This window comes from Manis pentadactyla, chromosome 4, assembly GCF_030020395.1.
Source record: "Manis pentadactyla isolate mManPen7 chromosome 4, mManPen7.hap1, whole genome shotgun sequence".
NCBI lineage: Eukaryota > Metazoa > Chordata > Mammalia > Pholidota > Manidae > Manis > Manis pentadactyla.
Genome location: NC_080022.1, coordinates 42,361,372 through 42,385,463, shown reverse-complemented (window position 1 = coordinate 42,385,463; position 24,092 = coordinate 42,361,372). Strand labels below are relative to the sequence as shown.

Below are 24,092 nucleotides of genomic sequence, written 5' to 3'. Positions count from 1 at the left end.
TACCTGCTCTGCGGCAGGAAGACCCAGCCAGAGTTCTGACTCCCCAGGTTAGGTGAGGGGCTCCTCTGAGCCTCCCCAGGCCTTGGGCTTCTTCATGGTTGCATGGAGTGGTTACTGACCATTCTACATGGGACCCATGTTTAAATTCCCTTTGGTCCACAGGAGGCCAGGCAGAGCAGTACAGGTGGGTCCACAGCAAGGCCTGGGTAGGTTTGCTGGGAAAAGCCCTCATTTATCCCACTAGGTTCCAAAGTCCATTTGATCATCCCCACTCCCACCTTTCACTGAAAAGAGACTCCAGAAGAGGATGGTAAAGAGACTTTTATTGGATGTTTATGGGGCTGGGCCACATGAGTCTAGACTGGGGAGAGAATCCCCCTCAGGGCTGCCTGGAATGTTACTGGCAGTCACTGTGGCCATGAAGCAGTGCTGGGGAAGCTGTCTGGGTTCCACAGCCTGCTCCTCATTGTGGTCCAACTGTGGGATCAGGAAGAGGTGACTGCCTGAGCGAGCTCACTCCTGGCACCTCCACCAAACTGCCTGCGTTCCCACCTTGGCAGTCAGGGGATGCCTCCTCGTGGTCTGGAAAACAGCAAGCGAGGGCATGGGGTTTCCTCCTGTGGCCCCTCCTCCCAGGCTCATGCACCCTAGCTCACTTCTCTGAGTGCTTACCTTGGGCAGGACTGTGCTCAGAGTCTTAAATGTATCATTCATTTAACAAATATTTATTAACAATATATCACATCAACCACTAGGAGCTGTCAATGTTTTCAATGAACTTAAAGTTTAGTGGGGAAGACAGACAATAAATAATTGTTAGGAAATATGAAGAATTAACCATCATAAACCCATGAGGTAGATGCTATTAGATACTCATTTTTTTAAATTTTAGATACTCATTTTATATATGAGGCTATAGGCTACATGGCTAGTAAGCAGAGGAGTGCTGGAAATTTTTAAACATACATTATTCTCTTCTCTAAGAATAAATTCCATGACTTTTGTCATCTACTGCTTTATCCTCTCCTTTTATACCTGAACTTGAAAGGAGGTCCACTTGGTCTTACTATTTTCCACTTCCCTTCATGACTTATTCTGCTGAAATTTATTTAGTTCCTGCCCCCACATATCTTAAAATGTTTTGTCACTAAAATCCCATGATCACTCATAAATCCTTATTTCCTTGACTTATCAGGAGCATTTGATACAATTGGGCATTCCTATCTGTTTGGATAAAAAGTGTATCAAGTGTTTAAGCCAGAAATGTGAGTCATCTTTCACACCTTCTACCCCAGCCGCTTCTCAAAGCCAAGCAACATTCCAGGTCCTCCTGATTCCCCCAAATCACCGTCTGCCATATTCACCCATTTCTCTCCATCCTCAAGGCTACCACTCTCCACCAGGCTTTCATCTTCTGCCCAGACCACTAGAACAGCCTTCAGTCAGTCTCCCTAGCTCCAAGTCCATCCTCCAGACTATAGCCAGAGAGATCTTTCTAAAGTCAATGAGTCCATGTACTATTCTTTCTCAAAAGCCTTCAACATCTTCCCATTACCTGTGGTCTCTGAGGTAGGATTCAAGGGTCTTCATGTACTAGCCCTGTCCCTTCTCTTGAGCTTCATTACTATTACTCAAGAACTCTATGCTTTGTTACACTAAAATTTTCATTGTTCCCTGAATGGGTTCATTCCTTTATATCTCTATTTCTTTTCTTGTGCTATTTCTTCTGCCTGGAATGACATTTTACATTTTCTCTGTCTAGAAAACTCCTCTGCTTTAAGACTGATTGATGGAGGGTATCCAGGAAGAATGGTACCTCTGAAAACCAAGAGAAGAGTGAATTTCAAGAAGGAAGCTGTATTGGACATTGGAGTTGGCTACCCAACATCCATTGTGCCTCTTCCCACCTGGTAATAACAGCTATATTTGGATGGGCTTGGCCACATCCCAGCTCCAGCAGTGGGGCCTGAATTGATCTGAGCCAATTGGGTAATCCCATTCTTTTGCCACATGGATGAGCAATGTGTCCAAAGTACATCCTTGGGCACAGTGATTGTTTTAGGGGTGGGCACATGACCTAAAGTGTTCCAATCAGAGTAGAGCTCAGGCCTTTTTTTCCTGGTTGGAAGAAGAGATAGCTTCCTCTTTCCATTCTTGGCTAGAAGGAAACAAAAAGCACATAGTCCCAGGCACTGCTGGCAGCCAACTTACTACCATAAGAAAAGTCAGCTTGAGGAGAAAGCTCACACACTGCAGAAGGTAGTTGAGAGAATCTCAAAAGACGGAGCTACAAGCCTGAGAAAGTTGTGAACTATTCAAACCACGCCTTTAGCCCATCCTATTTTTAGACTTGTCACCTACAGACCCATAAATTTCCTTTTTTTGTTTGTTTTGTGTTGAACTTTCTATTTTTAAATAATTGAAGACTCATAAGAAATTACAAAAATAGTACAGAGGGTTCTAGTGTACTCTTCACCCAGCTTTCCCCAGTAACAGCATCTTACATAACCATGGAGTGATTTCAGAACTCAGAGACTGACATTGATACAATATGATTTACCAAACTACAGATCCTATTAAATTTTTACCAGTTTTTATATGTACTTCCTTTTGGTGTACAGTTGTGGGTAAACTGCAGTATTTCTAGACTCTCTCGCCTGGCCTTAATTACAAGGGTGAGCGAGGGCATATCTGAGAGGTGGAATGGGATCCCTTCTTCTGCAGCTGGGTCATGAGAGACATGGGAGAGCAGAAGTGGACAACTGCTTGTAAGCAAAAAATGGGTTTCTCCCACTTTATTTCTCCCTTAGACTGATTTCAGTTTCAAAGGTAATTTGCCCTGGGATTTTCCCCACTTCCCCCAGAGTTACAACAGTACTATGAAAGTGTGTCATATGTATAGACTTATATAATCACTGCTAAACAGTCAGGATAAAGAACTGTTTCCACAAAGTACCACAAAGAAACTTCCTCATTCTACTCCTTTACAGTCAGACCTTCCTCTTCAACTTAACTCCTGGTAACCACTAACCCATTCTCCATTACTATAATTTTGTCATTTCAAAGTGTTTATAAGTGGAATTATACAATATACACCCTTTTGAGATTGTCTTTTCCACTTTGCATAACACCCTTGAGATCATTTAAGTTGTGTGTAGCAACAGTTTATTCCTTTTCATGGCTGCATATATTCCACTGCATAGTTGTACCATTTGCCCATTGAAGTACATTTGGGTTGTTTCCAGTTTTTGTCTATTACAAATAAAGCTGCTCTGAACAGTTGTGTACAGGTTTTAGTACAGACATACATTTTCATTTCTCTAGGAGTGTGATTGCTGATTTGTATGGTCTATTGGACTGAATGGTGACCACCCAAGGATATCAGGTTCTAATCTCTGGAACCTGTGAATGTTACCTCTTATTAAGTTTTTGCAGCTGTGATTAAGTAAAATTTTTGAAGATGAGGAGATAATCCTGAATTATCTGGGTGGGCCCTGAATGCCATCACCAGTGCCCTTTTAAGAGAAAAGCAGAGGGAGACACTGGTGTGGAGACAGATGTAGAGAATTGAGGGATAAAGCTATAAGCAAAGGGATGCTGGCAGTCACTAGAAACTGGAAGAGGCAGGGAACAGACTCTTCACTGGAGCCTTTGATTTTGGCCCAGTAAAATTGATTTTTATAGTCCCCAGAGTTGTTCAGAGAATAAATTTCTATTATGTTAAGCCGCCAAGTTTGTGATAATTTGTTGCAATAGCCATAGGAAAATAACACATATTGTAAGTGTATGTTTAACTTTATGAAAACATCAACTGCCTTCCAAAGTGCCTGAACCTTTTTCATTTACTAGCATTTTATAGGTGAACCAGTTATTCCAAGTCCTCACTTGGTATTGTCAGTGTTTTTACTTTAATATTCTGATGGGTGTGCAGTGATCTCACTGTGGCTTTAATATTCATTTCCTTAGTGGCTAATGAAGATGAAACATATTTTCATGTTTGTATATCCTCTTCAGTGAAGTTTCTGTTTAAGTCTTTTGCTCATTTTCTAATGGGATTGTTTGTTTTCTTAATGTTGAGTTTAGGAGATTCTTTATTCTGGGCAGGAGTCCTTTGTTGGATATGTGAATGTTATTCTCCAGTATTGGGCTTGTCTTTTCGTCCTCTTAATAGGGTCTTTAGAAGCACAAAATTTTGAGTTTTGATGAAGATCAATGCCAGTCTATATTTTTTTCTAATGAGATTGTACTTTTATTGCCTAAGAATTCTTTGCCTAACACCAGATCATGAAGATTTTCTCCTGTTTTCTTCTAAAAGTTTTATTGTTTTATGGTTTTCCTTTAGATCTATGATTTATTTTGAGTTAATTTTTGTATAAGGGTTAGGTAAAAGTTAACTTTTTAACCTATGCAAGTCTACACCACTTATTGAAAAGACTTCTTCCCCCATTGTATTGCTTTTGCACCTTTAAAAAAAATCTTATGGACACATTTATGATGTGACTTAATTTCTGGACTCTGTTCTTGATCTATGTGTCTGTCTCTCCTCTGATAACAAACTGTCTTGATTACTGTTGATTATTATTGCTATATGGTAAGTTTAAAAATCAAGTAGTGATTTCCTCCAACTTCATTATTCTTTTTCAATATTATTTCAGCTCTACTCTAGCTCCTTTATCTTTCCATATAAATATTAGAATAAGCTTGTCCATATATACAAAAAAGCTGCTGCAATTTTTATCTTTATTATATTGAGTCTTTCACTTCATGAACATGGTATATCTCTTCATTTATTTATGTCTTTGATTTCCTTCATCATCATTTTATAGGTTTTATCATACAGATCTTGCACATGTTTTGTTAGCTTTATACATAAGTATTTCATTGTTTTTGGAGTGACTATAAATTGTTTTTAGTTTTTATTTCCTTTTTTTGTTTTTGATCTCAATTTTGGCCTCAACTGTTTGTTGCTAATATATATATAAATACAATTGATGTTTGATTCTGACCTTACTTACTGTGACCTTGCTAAGTGCACTTCTTAGTTCTAGGAGTTTTCTTTGTGTCTCTGTGTGTGTTCTGTAGATTTCTTGGGGTCCTTTTTTATTTAAGCTTGTATTTTAAGGCATTTCATTTGGTATAGGGGTTTAGTTCAGCCTTCTATTCGATGGGGTTTGTTGGGGGGGACTTGGTGAAGGGGTGAGTCTAGTAACCATAAGCTTCTTCATGTAATTGTAGATTAATGATAATAGAATGAATTTTTTAAAAAAGTATTGTGAGGATTAAGCATTGAATAAAAATCTATTTTGTCATTGAAAAAAAAAAAAAAAAAGAATCCCCTTAGGTGAATCTCATATTTAGCCTTTTCCTGATTACCTCCCAGGTTTGGAATACTTTTTTTTTAACCAAGAGTTCAAACTGATGAACCAAAGATAGCCTAGAGTAATGAGGGTGCTCTTTACAAGAGTATTTCAGGACTCATTCTAAGAAAGGCCCACCTTTATTGAAGCAACGTCTGTCTCATGGCACACACCCACAAATCCCAGCTATGTTCTCTGGCTTCTCACAAAATGTTCCCTCCTCATGCCCTAGGACAGCTTTGCAGAGATCTGAGGCCATTGGCTATGAGCCCTGAGACTCCTTTGCTCAAGGAGAAATGTCCCCAGCTCTTCAGCTGGTCCATATATGACCTGGTTCCCAGAGAGAGCTGGTCATCTTTCTCTGATCACCTCTTGCTTGGTCAAAGTTCCTCTTAAATTGTGGGGTTCTGAGAAGCAGGCAGTCAGGGTTCAGGAGAAACCTTGGGCTTCTAGGAGCTATAAAACCTTGGCTCACATCCTCATTCAGATATTAATCACTGTGCTACCTTGTGTTCATCCCTTCTCTCTGGATCTCAGTTACCATTCTACAAAACAAGGTAGAAAGTATGGATGGGCTCATTAGTCTATTCACTTTCCCTTGAATTCCATCCAAGTTTTAAAGTATTCTGTCTACATAATGGACTGCATTTATTAAGTAATAATTTTTTCCCAATTTCATATTAATCAGAGAGCTTTGATTAGCAGGAGAGAGCTGGTGCTAATTACCCCCTTGAACTAATACAGTTCTAGCTCAAAGCAAATAAATTTGGTCCTAGTAAAAGCTTCAAAATATTGGAAATTGCTCAAGAATCCTCATTGCTATATTTGGGAACCCTCAGATGACTGTAACCCAAAACTGGGAACCTGTGGAGTGGATACTAAAACATTACCTCTGAGATTTGCTGGCTAGTGTGTTGTGTCTAATTAGCAGTAAAGAAAGACCATTACTCTCTTGCTTCGAGACCCTAGACAACTGTTAATGCAACCTGGACCACACTCTCATTTTCTTTTTGGCAGAGGTATTATAATGATAGTTAATACTGAGCTTGTGGATTCACCATGTCTTATTTATATGACTCTCTTTCCAAGATCCCTGGGTTTCCCTCAAATGTGTGCTTCAGGACCTTCAATTCCACAATTCCCATTTTCCAGGGATACCAGCAGAACAGGCAGTTGTCCTACTCTCAGTTACATATATTTCTGCCTCTTTTGTTAGCATTTATAATAACAGTTATTCAAGTCCCACAATGGTGGCCTGCAGCCTGGGGAGGGAGTCACATCTTTGAAAAGCTCCTAGCCAAGAGGCACCTGGGGGAGGAGGAGAGGAAAAGATAACAAGTTCACATTCCAAGTTACAATAAGATTCATGTTTGGCTAAAACGCGCTGGTACAACAATCTGGTCTGATTCCCTGAGATGGGTATTATTATCCCATGTTATAGATAAACAATGGGCCCAGACAGGGAAAGTCAACATTGACATGGTTAGTAAGTATTGGATCCAGGGTGCACTTTCCATTCTGACTGATTTCAAAGCTTGGACTCTTTCCACAGAGCAAGAATTCCCTTAGCATAGGTTAGGGACTACCAAGGCATTTAAAACATAGTTCTTACCTTTGAGATATTAGCAGACTCTTTGAGGACACTAATATGTAAAAACCTAAATGCCTAATAATAATTAAATGAGAGCTATTAATTGTTAAAGGCCTACCATAGTCAGAGACTAATTAGCTGCTATGTAAGCATCACCTCCAGTTTTTACAACTTTCTTAGTAGATATTATTGTAGGTATTTTAGAGTAAATTGAGGCTGAGAGAGAAGTGATTTGCCTAAGGCCACATAATGAAAGTGACCAAGCCGGGATTAGAGCCAGGATCTCTGGTGACCCAGCCCAGGGTTGGACCTTTCCATGTTTCTCCAAGGTCCTCTGTGGCCAATCCCCCCATTGCCTGGGGTCTTCAACCCTGAACTTGGGACTAACTTGTGGTGAGCCATGAAAGGAGTTCTCAGATTCTCTCCCTGCTTGGAAATGAGTCAAAACTAATTGATCACTTAGGATAGTTTGGTTCAAACCTCTCATCCCCCAAGTGTGGTTAGTTAAAAAGCAGTGGGCTCTGGGGCAACTGAATCCTCTCTGGGAGGTAAGAGGGTCTGCTGTGGAGACAGATCCCTGGTCTAGGAGGAGAAGCTTGGTCACCAATTGGCTGGGTGACCTTGGGCACATGACTGTCTCTTTTGGGGCCTCAGCTCCCCATCTATAGAGTGAGAGCATAAGACTTAATTTCTAAGTGTCCTCTATCAATGAAAATGGCTCTTTAATGATCTTTCCACCAATACCTCTCAGAGGAGGATGAGACCTGAAATCTTGTCTATCATGCCCCTCCCCACACTTTTGGATTTCTTATTAAATGTACTTAGGTTGGAATATCCCAGCTGTACTTACCTCACTCACCTCTTCTGCAAAATAGGGTTGATAATTACTAACCACCTGGCAGAGTAGTTGAGCATTTGGTTAAATGGCACAAATTGGATAAGGCATTTAAAGCCTTTACCATAGCACTTGGCACAACAGGAGGAACATGGTCACCCTCCTGATCAAGCTGGTTCCTCACAAAGTACCAAGTAAAAAAGTTATGGTCTTTGTTGAATCCCAAATTTGGGGGATGTGGCGAGGGTGAAGGGACAGTACAGAATGCCTGAACAGCAGAAGAAGTCTGTTCTCAGAAACTCTGAGTCATTTCCACTCCATTCTTGCCAAGGCATTCCCCCCTGCCCTTGCCCACACACTCAGGTCTCTGAAGTACGGTGCAGTGATCACAGGCATTGGAGTCTGGGAGGCTGGGGCTGACATCCCAGAAACAAATGCTCACTGGCTGTGTGTACTTGACTATTTCACTTCCTTTGGCTGAACCTTGGTTTCCTTTGCTGTAAAATGGGGCTAATGATTTCTCTACATGTCCCACAAGAGTGGGAGGAAGCAAACAAAAATGAAAGTCTGTGTAAAGAGTAAAGCTCTGATGAATGTAAGATAGGGGGCTTGTAACCTGTCTCAGATAAGAACAAGAGGCTTCTGGGTTGATGCTGTGGGTTCAGTGGAAGGAGAGCACAGTACTTAATGAAGAAGGGGAGGAACTAAGAGCAGAGTTCAGGTAAAAGGCAGAAAGAGCTGAAAACTATCATTTAATAAAAGGCCAGGAAATGCATTTTTCCATCTTAAAAAAAGCCAAAAGCAAGGACACAATTTGTCTCAAACCCTGGTGACTGAATAATTGAATTGGTGACTGAGCAGTGAAAAGTAGGAGGGTGGTTTTCATTCACAGGGCCAAGGGATGAGCTATATTCCCTTTGAATCGGAAAGGGATGGGGGATAGGATAGGAGAAATGAGGCGAGCAGGATGCAAGCAGGAGAAGCCCACAGACTCTCTGTGAGGCAGGAAGATTTAGGACTTTGGAGGCAGAAAGATACCTGTATTTGAATTCCAGTTCCGTAATTTACAAGTAAACCCTTGGGCAAGTCAGCTAACCTCTTTGAGACCTGGTTTTCACATCTGTAAAATGGGTGATAATAACACCTACTTCACTGGGGTGGTTGGGCAAATTAGATGTATGTGAAGTTTCCAACAGTGTCTGGCACATAGTAGGGCCTTCTCTTTCACAGCACAGGGATAAGGAGAGGGAGGAGAATGGAGGTTGAGTTGGCTGTCACCCCCTCCTTGGGTGACTATGAGCTTCAGGTTCCTCACTGGTGAAATGGATAGTAGTAAGAACTATACTTTGCCCAGTTATTGAGAAAGCAAATGAGATGGTCTATTTAGAGCCAGTTCATCCCGTTTAACTTTGGTATCATATGTCATTATTCCTCTATTGATGGACATTTAGTTTCCAGTGTGACAAGCTATCATGATATCCATCTTTATAATATCTCTCCTAGAGCAACTTTTTCTCTAAGGCAGATGATTAGAAGTGGAAATAGAAGTGGGCTATAGGATATATATATATATATATTTTTTTTTTAAATATATATTGCCAAATTGCTCTATCAAGTGGTTGTACCAATTTATACTTTTTGTTGTTGCTGTTGATGTGTTTTTTAAAATGAAGTATCCAATTTATACTCTTACCAGTAGCATGAGAGTATTCACTTCCCTCACCCAACATTCTTACTATTAATATGATCAATTTTTGGATTTTTGCCAATGTAATTGTTTTTAAAAAAAGTATGTCATTCCTAAATTGTATTCTCCTGATTATCAGTGAGATTGAACATATTTCATGTATACTGGGCATTTGTAGTTCCTCTTCTGTAGATTATATTTCTCTCATTTGTTTAAAGCTATGCTTATAAATTCTAGATATTAATTCTGTCTCTATTTTAAATACAGTAGTTTGCAGTAGTTATGTTCTATAAACTTACCACAAACCCTGAATTAGTGAATTCAAAATCATTGCTCCCAGAGGAAATACAAGGTTAGGTTCCTGTGAGCCTCTGGCCACAACAGTTTTGTCAACCAATCAATGCATAAGTTTGTTTTGTGTGTGTTTCTGTTTAAAGACACTTTATTTAATACATATTGTTGATCCATTAATATTCAACTCATGACTAATAGCACTGTAACTACTGCCTAAACAAAGTTTACCTAACACATGTATTTTCTCCACAAAGCACATCACAGCTTTCTTGTGCTTAGGAACACTAGACAGAGTGTCAGCATTACATTTGGGGGCCATTTTGAATAGTTGATTTCACAACAAAAATCACAAAAAATGCAGAAAACATGGCATTAAATTTACTACAAAAAGGGCAGTATGAGAGCTGAAGCAAGAAGTCAGTGTCAACCTCAATGAGGACTGTGTATGATGGGACAGCTCAGATTTTTTTACCGCTCTGCACATATCCACATCCACAAAAACACTGTGAGTATTGGCTTTGAGGTTACAAATATATTGTAGCAAGTAGGCAGATTCATAAATGACAAATCTGCGAATAATGAGGATTGTCTCTATGTGGGTATTTAAATTTATGTTTATAATACCTTCACAGTCCATCACTTGTTTTTTTAACTTTATGTTTGGTGTCTTTTGTCTTATTTGTATTTGATGTAGACAAATTTGCCAAATTTTCCCCTTCATTTAAAAAAATTAAATGTTTTATTCAAATTCCTGTATTTTAATTAGTCCATTTCTGGACTCTCTATTCTAAAATTTCTTAGCATCTGCACTGTTGAAATTCTGGGTAAGATAATTCTTTGTTATGGGGTGCTTCCCTCCGTGTTGCAGGGTGTTTAATAGCATTCCTGGCCTTGGCCAATGGATACCAGCAGCACCCTTTCCCAATTGTGACAACCAAAAATGTCTCCAAGGGAGCAACTTTGCACCCTGTTGAAGACCAGTACATTGCCCAATTCTATCTGTCAATTTCTGTGTCAATATTTTTTTTCTGTGTCAATATTAAACTGACAAATTCTTATATCTTTTAAAAACATCTTGTTATCTGATAAGGCAAGCCCCTCCTCTTCTTTCTTTTCCAAAATTGTTTGTTTTTTTTTTTTTTGCTCTTCTGGCTTTACTCTTCTAGATTAAGTTTATAATTAATTTGACAAATTCCATGAAATATTTTGTTGGGATTTTATTTATAGGTTAATTTGGGAAGAACTGATGTGTCTATGATATAGAGACATATATGCTATGACCCACCAGATAGTCAGGTTCTGTTATACTTTTCATTAACTTTTACAACTTTTCCTATAAAAGTTGAAGCCTGGCCTGTCTCTGGTTTCCCTCAGGATGGGTCCATACTCTGGCTTTCTTCCTATACCCCTACCACTGCCTCCCAAGTCTTCCTGGCTGTAAGGGGAGCCAGATGAATCCTTCCATCTACAGAAGCCACTCCTCTGCTTTTCACTGCTTAGCCACAGCAGGATTATTCATAGTCATCAGGATCTGAGAAGGGTTCTTGAGCTGTTGTTTGTTACAAAAGTTTGCTGTTAAGTTGGAAAATTAATATTTTACAAATTTAAAAAAGCCCTCTCTGTCTTTCTCTGAGACAGCTACAACTCATACTGCCCCTTCTATCTCCCTGACGTTTGCCATCCTTGCTTCTTCTGCTGAGCTTAAATCCCTCTCCTATCCTGCCTGGCCTTATTTCCTATCATACCCCATGGCGAATGACCCTGTTACTGCATGGGGCTCACTGAGAAAGTCCCACATTTACCCATTATTTACCCTATCTTGGAATGTGTTTCCTCTATTTTACCTAACCAACTCCTTCACTAACTCAACATTAATTCAAGAATACTCTTCTTTTTGAAATGCTCCTTACATTAGGTATCCAGTAATTTTTACTTAACTATATACCAGCAGAGACCCAGGATGGTGGGCAGAAAAGCAAGCATGATTTAAGGCAAAAAGATGTGGGCTGAATTTTAGCCTTACTGTTTGTTGGCTGTGACACTTGAGTAAGTCATCTAATCTGTCTCAGCTTTAATTTTCTTATTTGTAAAATGGAGATAATACCCATTTTGAATGTTGTCTACCAAACTATACTGAAAGATCTTTTGCCAATAGGGATTTGTGTCTTTCACAGTACTTTGCAGAGGTTGTGACAAAGCATATAATAAAGACTTGTAAAGAAGCAACACTTATTTTTTCTGGCCCCTTAGAGGCTCTAGAAGGCCTATGCTAATGTAGGAAGGGGTAGTCTAAAACATCATATTATGGGAAAATACCTGTATGTAATTTCTGAATAAATTGATTTTGGGGAGCAGCAGATTTTTCATATTAATTCTATTTTGTTTGGGGTAATATTAAAATCGGTTTCCATACCCTAAATCCCTAAACCTAGAAATAAAACACTGTCTTAGAAAATCCACAAGATAGAATCATTTTTGTGTGACAAATATAATGCTGATAATATCAAATTATTTTGACAAATACTGAGCACATTAAGCATTTGGAATGGAAATGTTCAGATCATGAAACTCTTAGGAAATGTGCTTTTGCTTCTGATTATTCCAAATACAGTCATGAAGCAAATGAAGCAAAAAACATTATTTCTAAATATCTCCCCACTGTAAAGGTGCTGGCCTGCTGAATAGAAGGAAATCATGTGGACTCTTTCTTACCTGTAGTCTGTAGGCTTAAGCCCGGGTCCAACTTTGTGTGGGGCTTTGAGCTGAGGACCAGGTAACAAAGCACACAGGCAGTGATGATGAAGGCCAGGAGGACCACTGCTGCTATGGACAGGCCCATGAGAGCGCCAACACTGGGGAGAGAAAACCAGAAGGGGCTGAACGTCAGGAAGGGCTTGGGAGGCAGCACGTTGTATGAGAAGCATTGCAGGTGTCATAGGACTTGGATTCTGTTTCTGCCCGTCTGAAACAGGACTTCTGTGCTTAAGTATGGGAAAGGGTGTCAACTATATGCCAACGACTTGCCACATACATAACATGACATGCCTCAGGACCAGCACGGAGCTGGGCCTCAACATGTGCTCCCTTCTCCTTCCCGCCTTACCTTCCTCAACCTGCGCCCACCCCAGGGAGCAGGAGATGGTCTTAAAGAGCCCTCCCATATTGCTGTTTCTTAAAAATAAAGACCCATAGTAAGCCTCAGTTAGAATCTAGCTGTCCTTCCAGCCTCCAGGTGATTTCTGACCCACACTCCAGTGGGTCTCACGCCAGTATGGACTCCATGACTAGACTACCTACCCCCACTGGGTCCCTCACGCCCCAGCCTCACTGCCTCTGCTCCAAGTCACACCTCAGTCACCTGGGCTCCAGACAACTACCTCCTGGCTCATTTGGGGTCCATTGTCTTTCCTGTTTCACATGACCCCTCCCCATCATCACCCCACATCAGAATTTTACCTGGCCTTGAAGACCCATTTAAGTGTCTCCAGCTTCCTAATGCTCTCCTTGGTCATCTTCTCCTCTCCTTCCCTCCCCCTGCGCCGGGCTAACCCACCCAGGACACTGTACTGGGGCCCTCAGCACTTCCCACTGGGTTACACAGCCCAGTATGGTAGGGAAGGAGCCACAAGCTTTGGAGCCAGACCTACCTGGTTCAGAACCCAGGTCTGTAACAGGCTCACCATGAGAACTTGATGAAATTATTTAACCTTTTGAGCTTTAGCATCTTTGTCTAAAAAGTGAGAATGATCAAAACACAGCCTCTCACAGGTGGTAGTGAGGATGAATAATACATGTAATATTTTGGGCACATGGTAGATGTTCAGCATAAGAAAGACATTGGACCTGCTGTGATTTCTTTACTTTTCTGTTTCTCCTGTCCTTTCCACATTTTCCATAAAAAATTTAGTACATTTTAGTTCTTGTAAGAACTTTAAACATCATCTCTTCCTTTGAGATGTATTTACTATTTATAAGGCTTTCATCTGGGACACTTGTGCTCAGGCTGTGAACCTGCCCTTTACAGAGGACATCTGTGCACACCTGGCTGCAAAGGGCCCTCTAAAAGTAGAGGAGGAGGGAGTGAGAGAGCGGGAAAAAACTTAGATCGGTGGTCAGCCAGGGAACAGGCTCTCTCTGATGGTCTGTGTGGGGACAGAGGAACCAGCCCCCAAGGACAGAGCTGAGGACAGGGGTGGCTCCAAGGGGGAAAACCTGTGCTGAGTATAAGGTGAAATTTAAATGATCAGAATTGCCCCATGGTGAAGATACTGCCTAAAAAGAAGGTAAGTTCCCTGTTATTGGACAAGTTTGCACAGAACACCTAGATGAATGCACCTTTCAAGGAATTAGAGGTTCCTGCCCTGGGCAGGAAATTGGATTGAAGAGCTGCTAGTCTTCTAGGATTTCACAGACCTAGACGCTGAAAGATAGAGAATCCACTATGACTCTAGGAAAGAGGTGTGTGTTGGGGGGAGTGTCTAACATTTGATAGGGCTTTTCAGTCAGGCAGTTCTAGTTTCGAATCCTGGTTCTGTCACTACAAGCTGAAAAATACTTCATCTCTTGATCTTCATTTTCTTCATTTGTAAAGGTCCCTATCTCACTAGGTATCCATAAAGATGAAATGAGATACTGTATATACAGTGCATGACCACCAAGACATGTGACAGCACCTCCTGCTTCTCCACAGGGAGTCTTCACTTCCTGAGACACACTATTAAAGAGACAACTATTCCCCTTGAGCACTACCCAAGGAAACAGTGTTTATCTGGAGATTTTTATGTTTTTAATGGCCAGCTTTCATGTAAAGGGCCAGAGTCAAGGCAGCACAAGGCCTCTACCCTGTAGCCTAGAACCTTTTGGCTGCCCTTGGGGTCACAGAGTGGGAGCACACCGACCTGTGATATGACCTCAGAGATCACCCCATCCAACCCTCTATCTCATTGTCTGAGGCACTGAAGAAATCCACATGTCAAGAGGATCTAAGGCAACTGGAGGGACCACAAGAGGTATACATGGAAGGGGATGGTAAAAGAGGGGTGGAGTCAGACTGGGGGCTGAGGGGGTCACTAATACCCAATGGCCATCACAGTGACCAGAAAACAGTAGTGGGTCAGTGAGTCTTTCTTCAGGCAATTTGAGCAGAGCAGGTTATAGGAGAGCCAGACTAGACTGAGACAGTTGTACAGCAGGACAAGCCTGGGCTTGGGACCACATGGGCCTGAGTTTCACCCCAGCTCTGCCACTTCCTCACAGGGGCACTCCCAAGTAGTAACTTCTCCACTTCCAAGTTTCCTCATCTGTAACATGGAAAGCAGACATGCCAGGGTTGTGAGTGTGGGACTGCATCTAGCCCTTGGATGGTCCTAGGTAATGTTCTTTAAATCTCAGTCTGCTATGACACTGGTAGAAGATCTTGGACAATTCACTTTCCTACTCTGCACTTCACTTTTCCCACCTATGAACGAGAGAAAGGGAACTCCCCTTTATTGAACATCTACAATATGTACTAGTCACTTTCACATGCATTATTTCACTTAATCCTCTGAGAAATTCCATGAGATGGGTATTACCGTTGCTGTTTTAAAGATGAACAGACTCGGAGATAATTTGCCCAAAATCATATAGCTATTTAAGCAACAGAGCCAAGGTTTGGACCATGTTCTAGCCACACTGCCTCTACCCCAAAGGGAGGTCAGCACTATCATATTTCAGCACCCAGCTCAGTGGGTCTTAACCAAATATTCCATTGTTATACTTTAGGAGCATGTCATCTCTCTCTGAGTGGACTGTGACTTCCTCAGGGGCAGAGAATAATTGATTCTGTGCCCCTGTGTCCAGCATAGCACCTGGCACAAAACAAAGTCTATAATGAATGAATGACTATATAGATGAATAGAGAATAAATTAATGTAATTCCCCAAATTACAAATAACAGCTAAATGTGCAGGATTGGAGAACTTGGCCATCTGAAAATCCTTTAGAATTATGGATTGAACAATGTAGAAAAATAGATAATATTGTCCAGTGGTATGTGCCAAGTTGATTTCACCTCTTTATCTCATTTGGTCCTTGCTCTAGTCAGAAATCAGGGCACTGATTTATCATCCTTTCCATTTAGTAGATTAAAAGATAGAGGCTCAGAAAGGTTTCAGTGGTAGACTGTTCTTCCCACCCAGGGGGCATGCTGCCTCTAGTCACATATCTTCAGGGACAGGAAAATCACTGTCTACTCAGATGGCCTACTTTGTTTTTGCTGATTTCTGTTTCCCAGAGCAGGCTCAGGATCCAGGTGCTATTTTCTGGATGAGGCATTTGGAGACTGAGAGATTGAGACCTATTGTCCTTTGAGCCCCACAGTTTGGTTTCAGGAATGTCAGCGTTGGCCTAACCACCCCTTCCCTGAACAAGTGGGGAAACTGAGTTCCTGTGGGTGGGGATTTGCCCAAATTACACCTCTGTTAATATAGCCTGAGCTGCCTTCTGCCATGGCCTTATGCCATTGTCTCATGGTGAGCTTCAGATCTAATCCCCTGGTCTTCTGCCTTAGCTCAGGAGGGAAGTACAACCCCAGCATCCACCATAGGGCCTGGTCCAGCTAAGTGCACAGTAAGGGGTAGCTTAAAAAATGACTAAATATGAGGGGGAGAAGAGTTGAGGCTGGGCTGCTCCTGGGTTTGAGTTCGGGTGCAGCATCTGGTGAGGATTAAGGCTTGAGGCTGAGGTTTGGCTGTAGGGCTAGACAAGGCTTGGAGTCAGGGTAGGGGAAGAGAGCTGAGTAGACGTTGCCTGGAGAATTCAGAGGGAGGTTGGGGCTGGTGATAAAGTAAGGCTGGGATCAGTACTGGGAAGTGGGTAAAGTAAGGAAAGAGGCTGGGTTGATAATAGGAAGAGGACCCTGGTGGGCACTTGGATGAAGGTTGAGTTTGGGTCTCCTACGAAGGGAAGACTGTGAGTTTGCTGTCAGGGAGAGGGCTGGTATGTAATTTGGGGTTGGCTTGAGGGTGGTGGAGGATGGGTTAGGAGTGGGGAGGGACTGAGGGTTTTCAGGGTGGAGTTGGGGTGAGGTTCAAGCTTGGATCTGAGTAATGGTTCCGGTCAGGAGGGGGGAATGGAGCTGACAAGCACTTGCAGGGGGAGCTGGCTTGGTGACAAAGAGCAAAGGTGGGTATTGGGCCTGAGGGGCTAAAAGCTGAGGACGCTGTGGTGGGCGCTTGGGTAAGAACTGAGGGTTCAGCGCGCAGCTGGGTTGATGGTGGGGCGAGGGGCTAAGACTGGAGCGGGGTTCTCAGGGTTAGGGCCAGGGCCGGTACCTGAGCCACCACATGTAGCTGTGCTCGTAGGGGAAGAAGCTGTGCGGATCGTCGCAGCAGTACTTGTGATCGCGGAAGCCGCAGCAGAAGACAGCGGCCGCCTCGCCGCCCGGCCGCGGGCAGCTGAAGCCGCGCACCACCTCCTGCTCGGCGCTCACGTAGCTCGTGCAGGCGCCGCTCATCGCGCCCAGCGCCGGGCCCGCCGCCACCTCGGGCTACCAGACGGCCGGCGAGCGTGGGACAGACGCAGACAGAACTGAACCTGAGACGGACGAGGCGGAGAGGCGGAGAGGCAGAGTTACGCAGAGAGACAGAGACTCACAGAGACAGAGGACACGGCCGGAGACGCGGGGACGCAGCGGCCGGAGACCTGGGGTCCCCGAGCACCGACACAGGCGACCAGGTAGCGGGCAGGGCGCGTCAGAAGGGGACAGGGAGGGAGAAGAGGAGAGGGAGGAGGAGGGCCGCTAGCGGGGGGAGTGGAGAGCGGCGGCAAGGCGGGCGGGAGCCGGCGCCCGAGCGCGGAGCCGCGGGGGGAGCTGCCCGGGGGAGCCGCCTGGGTGCGGGTCTCTGCCCGCGCTTCCCTCGCCCGTTCCGCTGTGTTCCCGGCTTAGGCACTTGGGGCCTGGGTGCTCAGACGGACAACACGACATGCCCAGAGTGGCAGGGCGGGAATCGAAGCCACGGGCGTGGATTCCCCACAGGCACTGAGCACCCGCTTGGTGCCAGGCTTTGTGCTGGACGCTGAGAGTCTCGGGGTATTTCCGGGCTACTGTGGGACACAGGTGACCAGCCAGCGACCACATAGTAGGGTCAGTATGGGGTGATTAATAAACTACCTCAGTTAACCCTTGCAGCAACTCAGAGGGCCAAGGATTTTCAAACCCGTTTTATAAATGAGAGCTAAGGGTCTCAGAGAAAAGTCATTTCCCCAGCCCCTCAAGCCTGTGGGATTTTCACTTGGGTCTGTCTAGTTCCCAAGCCCTTGCTCTTTCTGGGGTTCTCACATCACTTCTTTTCCAGTGGACTTTTAAATATCTTCATCCTCTGGCTTCCTTGCCTCTCTCTTCCTTCCCTGAGCAGCGAGCGACCTCACACACTGACATGTTCACACTCCCTGCCACACTGGTTTACGACGGGGGTAAGTGGATGTCCCAGGTGGTAACCCCACCCCCTTGGAAGCAAAACAGCACAGCTTTCCATTCTTAGAAATTATTCCCAGATTACAAAGGGCAGTGTTCTCACTAGATTCAGTGGACTGCAGTCCGAACGAGCTATATGAAGCCCTTAGAGATTGCCTGTCTGTCCTTTCAAGGTACATTTGGGGAAACCTTCAAGGCTCTGAGAGGTTGGCCCAATCGCATTGAGCCAGACTAGGGACTCCTGAACTTAAACTGTCCATTCATTATGTGAATAATTTCCATTCAGCCAATCACAGGGTACTGGGGCTGAATAGGACCTGTGGGCCAGGTAATCAGTTGAGTCACAGCTGGGATTAAAAATAAATAAATAAATAATAAAAAAATAAAATAATAATAATAATTCGTGGAATAGAAAATGCATTTAGGAAATAAGTATTCTTTCACAAAATATTTGTTTCAGTTACATATGTATGTATGCATTATTAACCAGCTCACAATATAAAATGCTTTGAGTCAGGTCGAAAAGGTTTCAAAGGCACGGAATCTGACACCTCACATGGCACAGATGGGCAGAAGCTAGCTCAAGATTATAAGAAGCTAGCTCTCCTCATTTTTCACAGCAATGGCAGAGTAGCAAATATGCAATGCCTTGGGATTCCCCAATTCTTCCATCCCTTGCTTTGGATTTGTAGGGGTTAAACCATGAGTATCAGGAGATTTGGGCTCAAGTCCGACCTCTCCCCCTTTCCCACTTTTTCTCTCATTGCTTTCAAGTTTCTTTCTTCATCTCGGCCAGCTCCTAAGATGTTAATGTGTGCCCTGCCTTTGACCTGGGGACTGGAGCCCCTGAGAGGGGTCAGATCTGGGTTTTCCCTTGAGAAACACATAGGATGGTGAGGGAGTCACACAGATGGTCATCAGACAGGGCAGTGGAAGGGGAAAGGCAGAGACTGTGGCCACAGAGGGGTCACCATCTGAAGGAGCAAGGAAGTTTTGAGGGTGTTGTGTCCTCAAGGGTCACAGTAAGGTCAAATATGAAAACTGTAGGGAATTGTTATTATCCCTCAGAAAAACCCCTCCCCTGAGCTGTGGATCTCTGCAAACTGGGAGCTGGATGGTGTGGGCTAATGGAGGTGCATTTTGGTCTCCTTATTTATCAGACAGAGAGTATTGAGGAGGGGTAGAATCCTCCAGGAGAGAGGTCTCCTGGAGATTATGGGGTTCAGCTGGGAGGCAGAAAGCACTCACATCTGGCTTTTGACAAAATAGGGAAGCTGCCAACAGTTTCCAAACTTTTCTCACCAAGAATTTGTTCCTCCCAATTACCCTGTGGGGTGGGCCAAGCTGGGTAATTATGCCCCTGAGAGAAATGACAAGTCCAAAGTCATATAATAGTCAATGGCCCAGGCAGGACTGGTGCCCATGTCTGTCTAGCCAAGGATCCCCTTTGGCAGTGTGATGAAGACTTATGGACTCCTGTTCAGAAGATTTTTTTTTATTAAGGTATCATTGATATACAATCTTAGGAAGGTTTCACATGTGCAACATTATTATATTCACCTATATCAAGTCCCCCACCCCCAACCTGCCTCGGTCACTGTTCATCAGCATGGCAAGATGTACAGAATAACTACTTGTCTTCACTGTGCTACACTGCCTTCCCGTGACCACCACACACACCATGTGTGCCAATCATAATGCCCCTCAATCCCCTTCTCCCTCCCTCCCTACCCGCCCTCCCCCATCCCTTCCCTTTGGTAACCAATAGTACCTTCTTGGAGTCTGTAAGTCTGCTGCTGTTTTGTTCCTTCAGTTTTGCTTCATCGTTATACTCCACAAAGGAGTGAAATCATTTGGTACTTGTCTTTATCTGCCTGGCTTATTTCACTGAGCATAATACCCTCTATTTCCATCCATGTTGTTGCAAATGGTAGGATTTGTTTTCTTCTTATGGCTGAATAATATTCCATTGTATATATATGTACCACATCTTCTTTATCCATTCATCTATTGATGGACACATAGGTTGCTTCCATTTCTTGGCTATTGTAAATAGTGCTGTAATAAACATAGGGGTGCATATGTCTTTTTGAATCTGGGATCTTGCTTTCTTTGGGTAAATTCCTATGAATGGAATTCCTGGGTCAAATAATATTTCTATTTTTAGTTTTTTGAGGAACCTCCGTATTGCTTTCACAGAAGAATATTTTTAACTACAAAAAGTAAATTACTTAGGACTACCAAGGATACCAATTGTATAGAATCATTATCAAAATATTTATTTAGCAAATTAGCTCTTTTTAACATATTAAATAACAGGTCTATAGATTGGTCTATTAACTACCATAATTTTGAGGAAGCGAAGGAATGTAAACAGTATTACGGATATTGCTGCCATAAGGTAATACAAAAAGATCTATGATTTCTACTGGTGGTGAAGTGACTGGTACTGCTTATATTACTGTGATTTGTTGCTTGCATGCATAATAGAAGAAAATGCAAATTTCAGTTAGAGGTTTGTGAAAACAAGGATGTGATTTTTTCCATCCAACTTTGTGACTGCCTTCCTTCTCCCAGCTCTACCTGGGGACTCCCCGGGCTCTGTGGACTCTGCTAAGATCCTCTAGCTCTCCTGGTCAGACTTCTCTCCTGCTTGTTCTTTCAGCATGTGTATCATGCTCCTTCGTTGCAGATACTTATTGTAGATGTACTCAATGCCAGGAAGTTTCTTATCTTGATTATTACATAGTCCTTGAAAACTTCTTCTGAGCTAGGTGCTATTCTATTTTGCAAAGTAATTGAGACTCTGGGAGGTTAAGTGATTTACCCAAAGCCACACAGCCAGTAACTGGTCAGAGTCCTGTACCACTGACTCTTTCCCTCCCAGCTGAGGTCTGGGGCCCAGAGTCTCTAACAGCAGAAGGGAAGGAAAGTATATGAAGAAAGGGTATTCGGGGAGAACTCGTGTTTATGGAACTAGAAATTGTGCTCTGTGTTTTTCATCATCTCTTTTAGTCCTCACAACCATCCTGTGCAGTATTACTCTCCCCATTAAAGAAATTAAATAACAAAATGCATACATATTCATTATAAAGCAAATTAGAAATTACAAAGTAAAAGTAAAAATAAAAATCACCCATAATCTCACCACAGAAAAATATCTATTAAAATACTTTGCTATGGTGTCTTCCAGACATACACATACTCCACCGCTTTATGGATAAGAAAACTGAACACAGAGAGGTTAAGTAGCTTGTCCATCGGATATACAAGGAATAGTTCATCACCTGCGGTGTGACCTTAGGCCCGTCACTTACCCTCTCTGCTTTAGGGCAGTAGTTAGGATTACTGGAGATGCAAGAGCTGACTCCTGGCACCTGGCAAGCCATAACTGGAAGTCCCTTGTGCGTGGCTCTCAAAACAGTGCCTCTAGCCTCGGCAGCTCAGTCTTCTTAGAGAGGGTCTGGAAAGCAACGCCCCTCACTGTTGGGGGGCGAGTAGCCTTGGGACCTCAATCAATGCAAGCAGAGAACCTGGGCGCAGCCCGCAGTTGAGCACTCGGTTCCGCTGGCCCCGCTGGGCGGTGCGTGCTGTCCGCTGGGAGTCCCTGGACTCTGGACGCGGCGGAGAGCCAGCAGTTCCACTCCCCCGGCCCTACTGTCCCCTCTGTGCCTGCCCGACCTCCTCCAACGTCCCCCACCCCCATCCCCGACCCGGTTCCCCATGCCGCTGGGAAGCAGAGGCACGAAGCGCAAGGGCATTACGTCCAAGTGCCACTTCCTCTCACGGCTCTCCACTGATGCTCAGAACGTTTTCCCTTCTCTTCCAGAAGCGACTTTACCAGGCAAAAAATCAAATCTAGGGACAAATCAGGACCAAGGCTCAGCTCTCCTGGTAAGAGCTTTGCTCTTCTCGGATTTCGGTGACCACCCTTACGGTTTATGTTTTCATTAGTTTCCTTTTGTTTTAACTACGAAATTTTAAGACACACAAAACGACATAAAGGATAATACAAGTAGCCTCCACTCAATTTAAGAAATAAAAACATTGATCAATCCTGTTTGAAGCCCTCTGTGTACTCCTGCCTGCCCGCAATCCCCTCCGCCAGATAACTGCTCTCCTGAATTTGGTGTTTATCATTCCCATGCTCTTATTTGTGCATTTATCACATATTGATGCCTTTATCATATAGATCTTTGAGCAATCAATGTATGGAATTGTTTTGCATGTGATTTAATTTTAAGTAAAAAGCATCATACTGCATGTATTCCTATGGAACCTGAATTTTTTTCACTCCATCTTACGTTTGTGAGCTTTATCTTTACTGATGTGCATGCCCAATCTGGTTCATTCATTTTTGCTAGTTTTCCATTTAGTGAAAATATATTGATTTATCCCTTTATTTCAACTTTTAGGTTCTTTTTTTTTTTTTACTGCTATACAATGATGCTTCTTTTGAGGTTTTTCTTTTAAGATCAATTTTGTTGCAGTGTAATTTACAAACAATAAAATATGCTTATTTTAAGTGTACAGCTTAGTGAGTTTTGAGAAATGTATACGTTCATGTGACCACCACGACAGTCATCACACAGCACATTTCCATCACCATCCCTGTTGCCCCTTTACAGTCAGCCCTCTTCCTGGCTCCCAGCCATGCCTTAGACACTGTTCGGCTCTGTTCCTATAGATTGGTTCTGCCTGTTCTTGAATTTTTATGTTAATGGATTCAATTAGTAAGTCCTCTTTTGTGTCTGACTTCTTTTGCTCACCACAATGCCTTTGAGATACAGAGAAATTGTTGCATGTACAAGTAGTTCCTTCCATTTTATTGTTGCGTATATGGAAATATACTCATATATGTAACAATTTGTTTATCCACTCAACTGTTCATAGGCATTTGGGTTTCCAGTTTGAATAAATACAATTGCTATAAAATTTTTGCATATTTCCTTCCTTCCTTCCTCCCTCCTTCCCTCTCTCCCTCCCTTCCTTCCTTCCTTTCTTTTTGTGTGTGTGCATATGTTTTCATTTATCTTGGGTGAATATCTAAGAGTGGAATTTCTGGATAAATAGGGTAGATGTATGTTTAACTTTATAGGAAGTTACCAAACTGTATTCCATAATAGTGGTACCATTTTGCATTACACCAGCAAGGTATAAGAGGTACATCCTGACCAGTACTAATAAAAAATTAGCATTTTTTATTTTGGCCATTCTTATAGGTGTGCAGTGGTAGCTCATTGTGACCTTTAATTTGTTTTTTCCTAATGGCTAATGATGAACACCTTTTTATGTAATAATTAACCATTCATATATCTTTTTTGGCAAAATGTCTGGTTTGCTTATTTTTTAAATGGGGTACCTTATTGAATTATAACAGTTCTTACATATTTTGGATACAAATCCTTTATCAAATATGTTATTGTAAATATTTTTTTTCCCAGGTGTGAGTTGCCTTCTCATTTTCTTAAAGGTGATCTTAAAAAAGGAGGAATAAAAAATTTTGATAGTCCAGCTTACCATTTTTTTCTATTCAGATTAGGGCTTTCTGTGTTTTAGCTAAATAAAATTTTGCCTACCCTAATATGGCAAATATTTTTCTTTTGTTTTCTTCTAGAAGTTTTATAGGTTTAGCTTTTATGTTTATGTCTCTGATCCATTTTGAGTTAATTTTTGTGGCTGGTATGAAGCAAGAGTTGAAGTTCACCTATTTTTGTTTTCATATATATATTTATATATATATATATTATTGAAGTGTTATTGATATACAATCTTGTGTTGGTCTCAAATGTGCAATGCAGTGGTTCAACAGTTACCCACATTATCAAACCCTCACCCCCTCTAGTGCGGTTACTATCTATCAACATAGAAAG

General features: G+C 42.5%; 1 protein-coding gene and 1 long non-coding RNA gene across 2 annotated transcripts in view; one reads left to right on the top strand and one right to left on the bottom strand.

The window, feature by feature from the left end:
* Positions 1 to 312: 312 nt before the first annotated feature.
* On the bottom strand, positions 313 to 17,537 carry SHISAL2A (shisa like 2A). The gene is given in 4 exon segments (XM_036893132.2): positions 313 to 496; positions 498 to 582; positions 12,477 to 12,616; positions 17,078 to 17,537. Coding segments are annotated over 4 exon segments (570 nt in total). The 5' UTR covers positions 17,260 to 17,537; the 3' UTR covers positions 313 to 333.
* Positions 17,382 to 24,092, top strand: part of LOC118916283 (uncharacterized) — a 60,819-nt gene continuing 54,108 nt past the window's right edge. The window contains exon 1 of the long non-coding RNA XR_005026325.2: positions 17,382 to 17,480. This is a non-coding gene — a long non-coding RNA (uncharacterized LOC118916283). The remainder of the gene's footprint in view (positions 17,481 to 24,092) is intronic.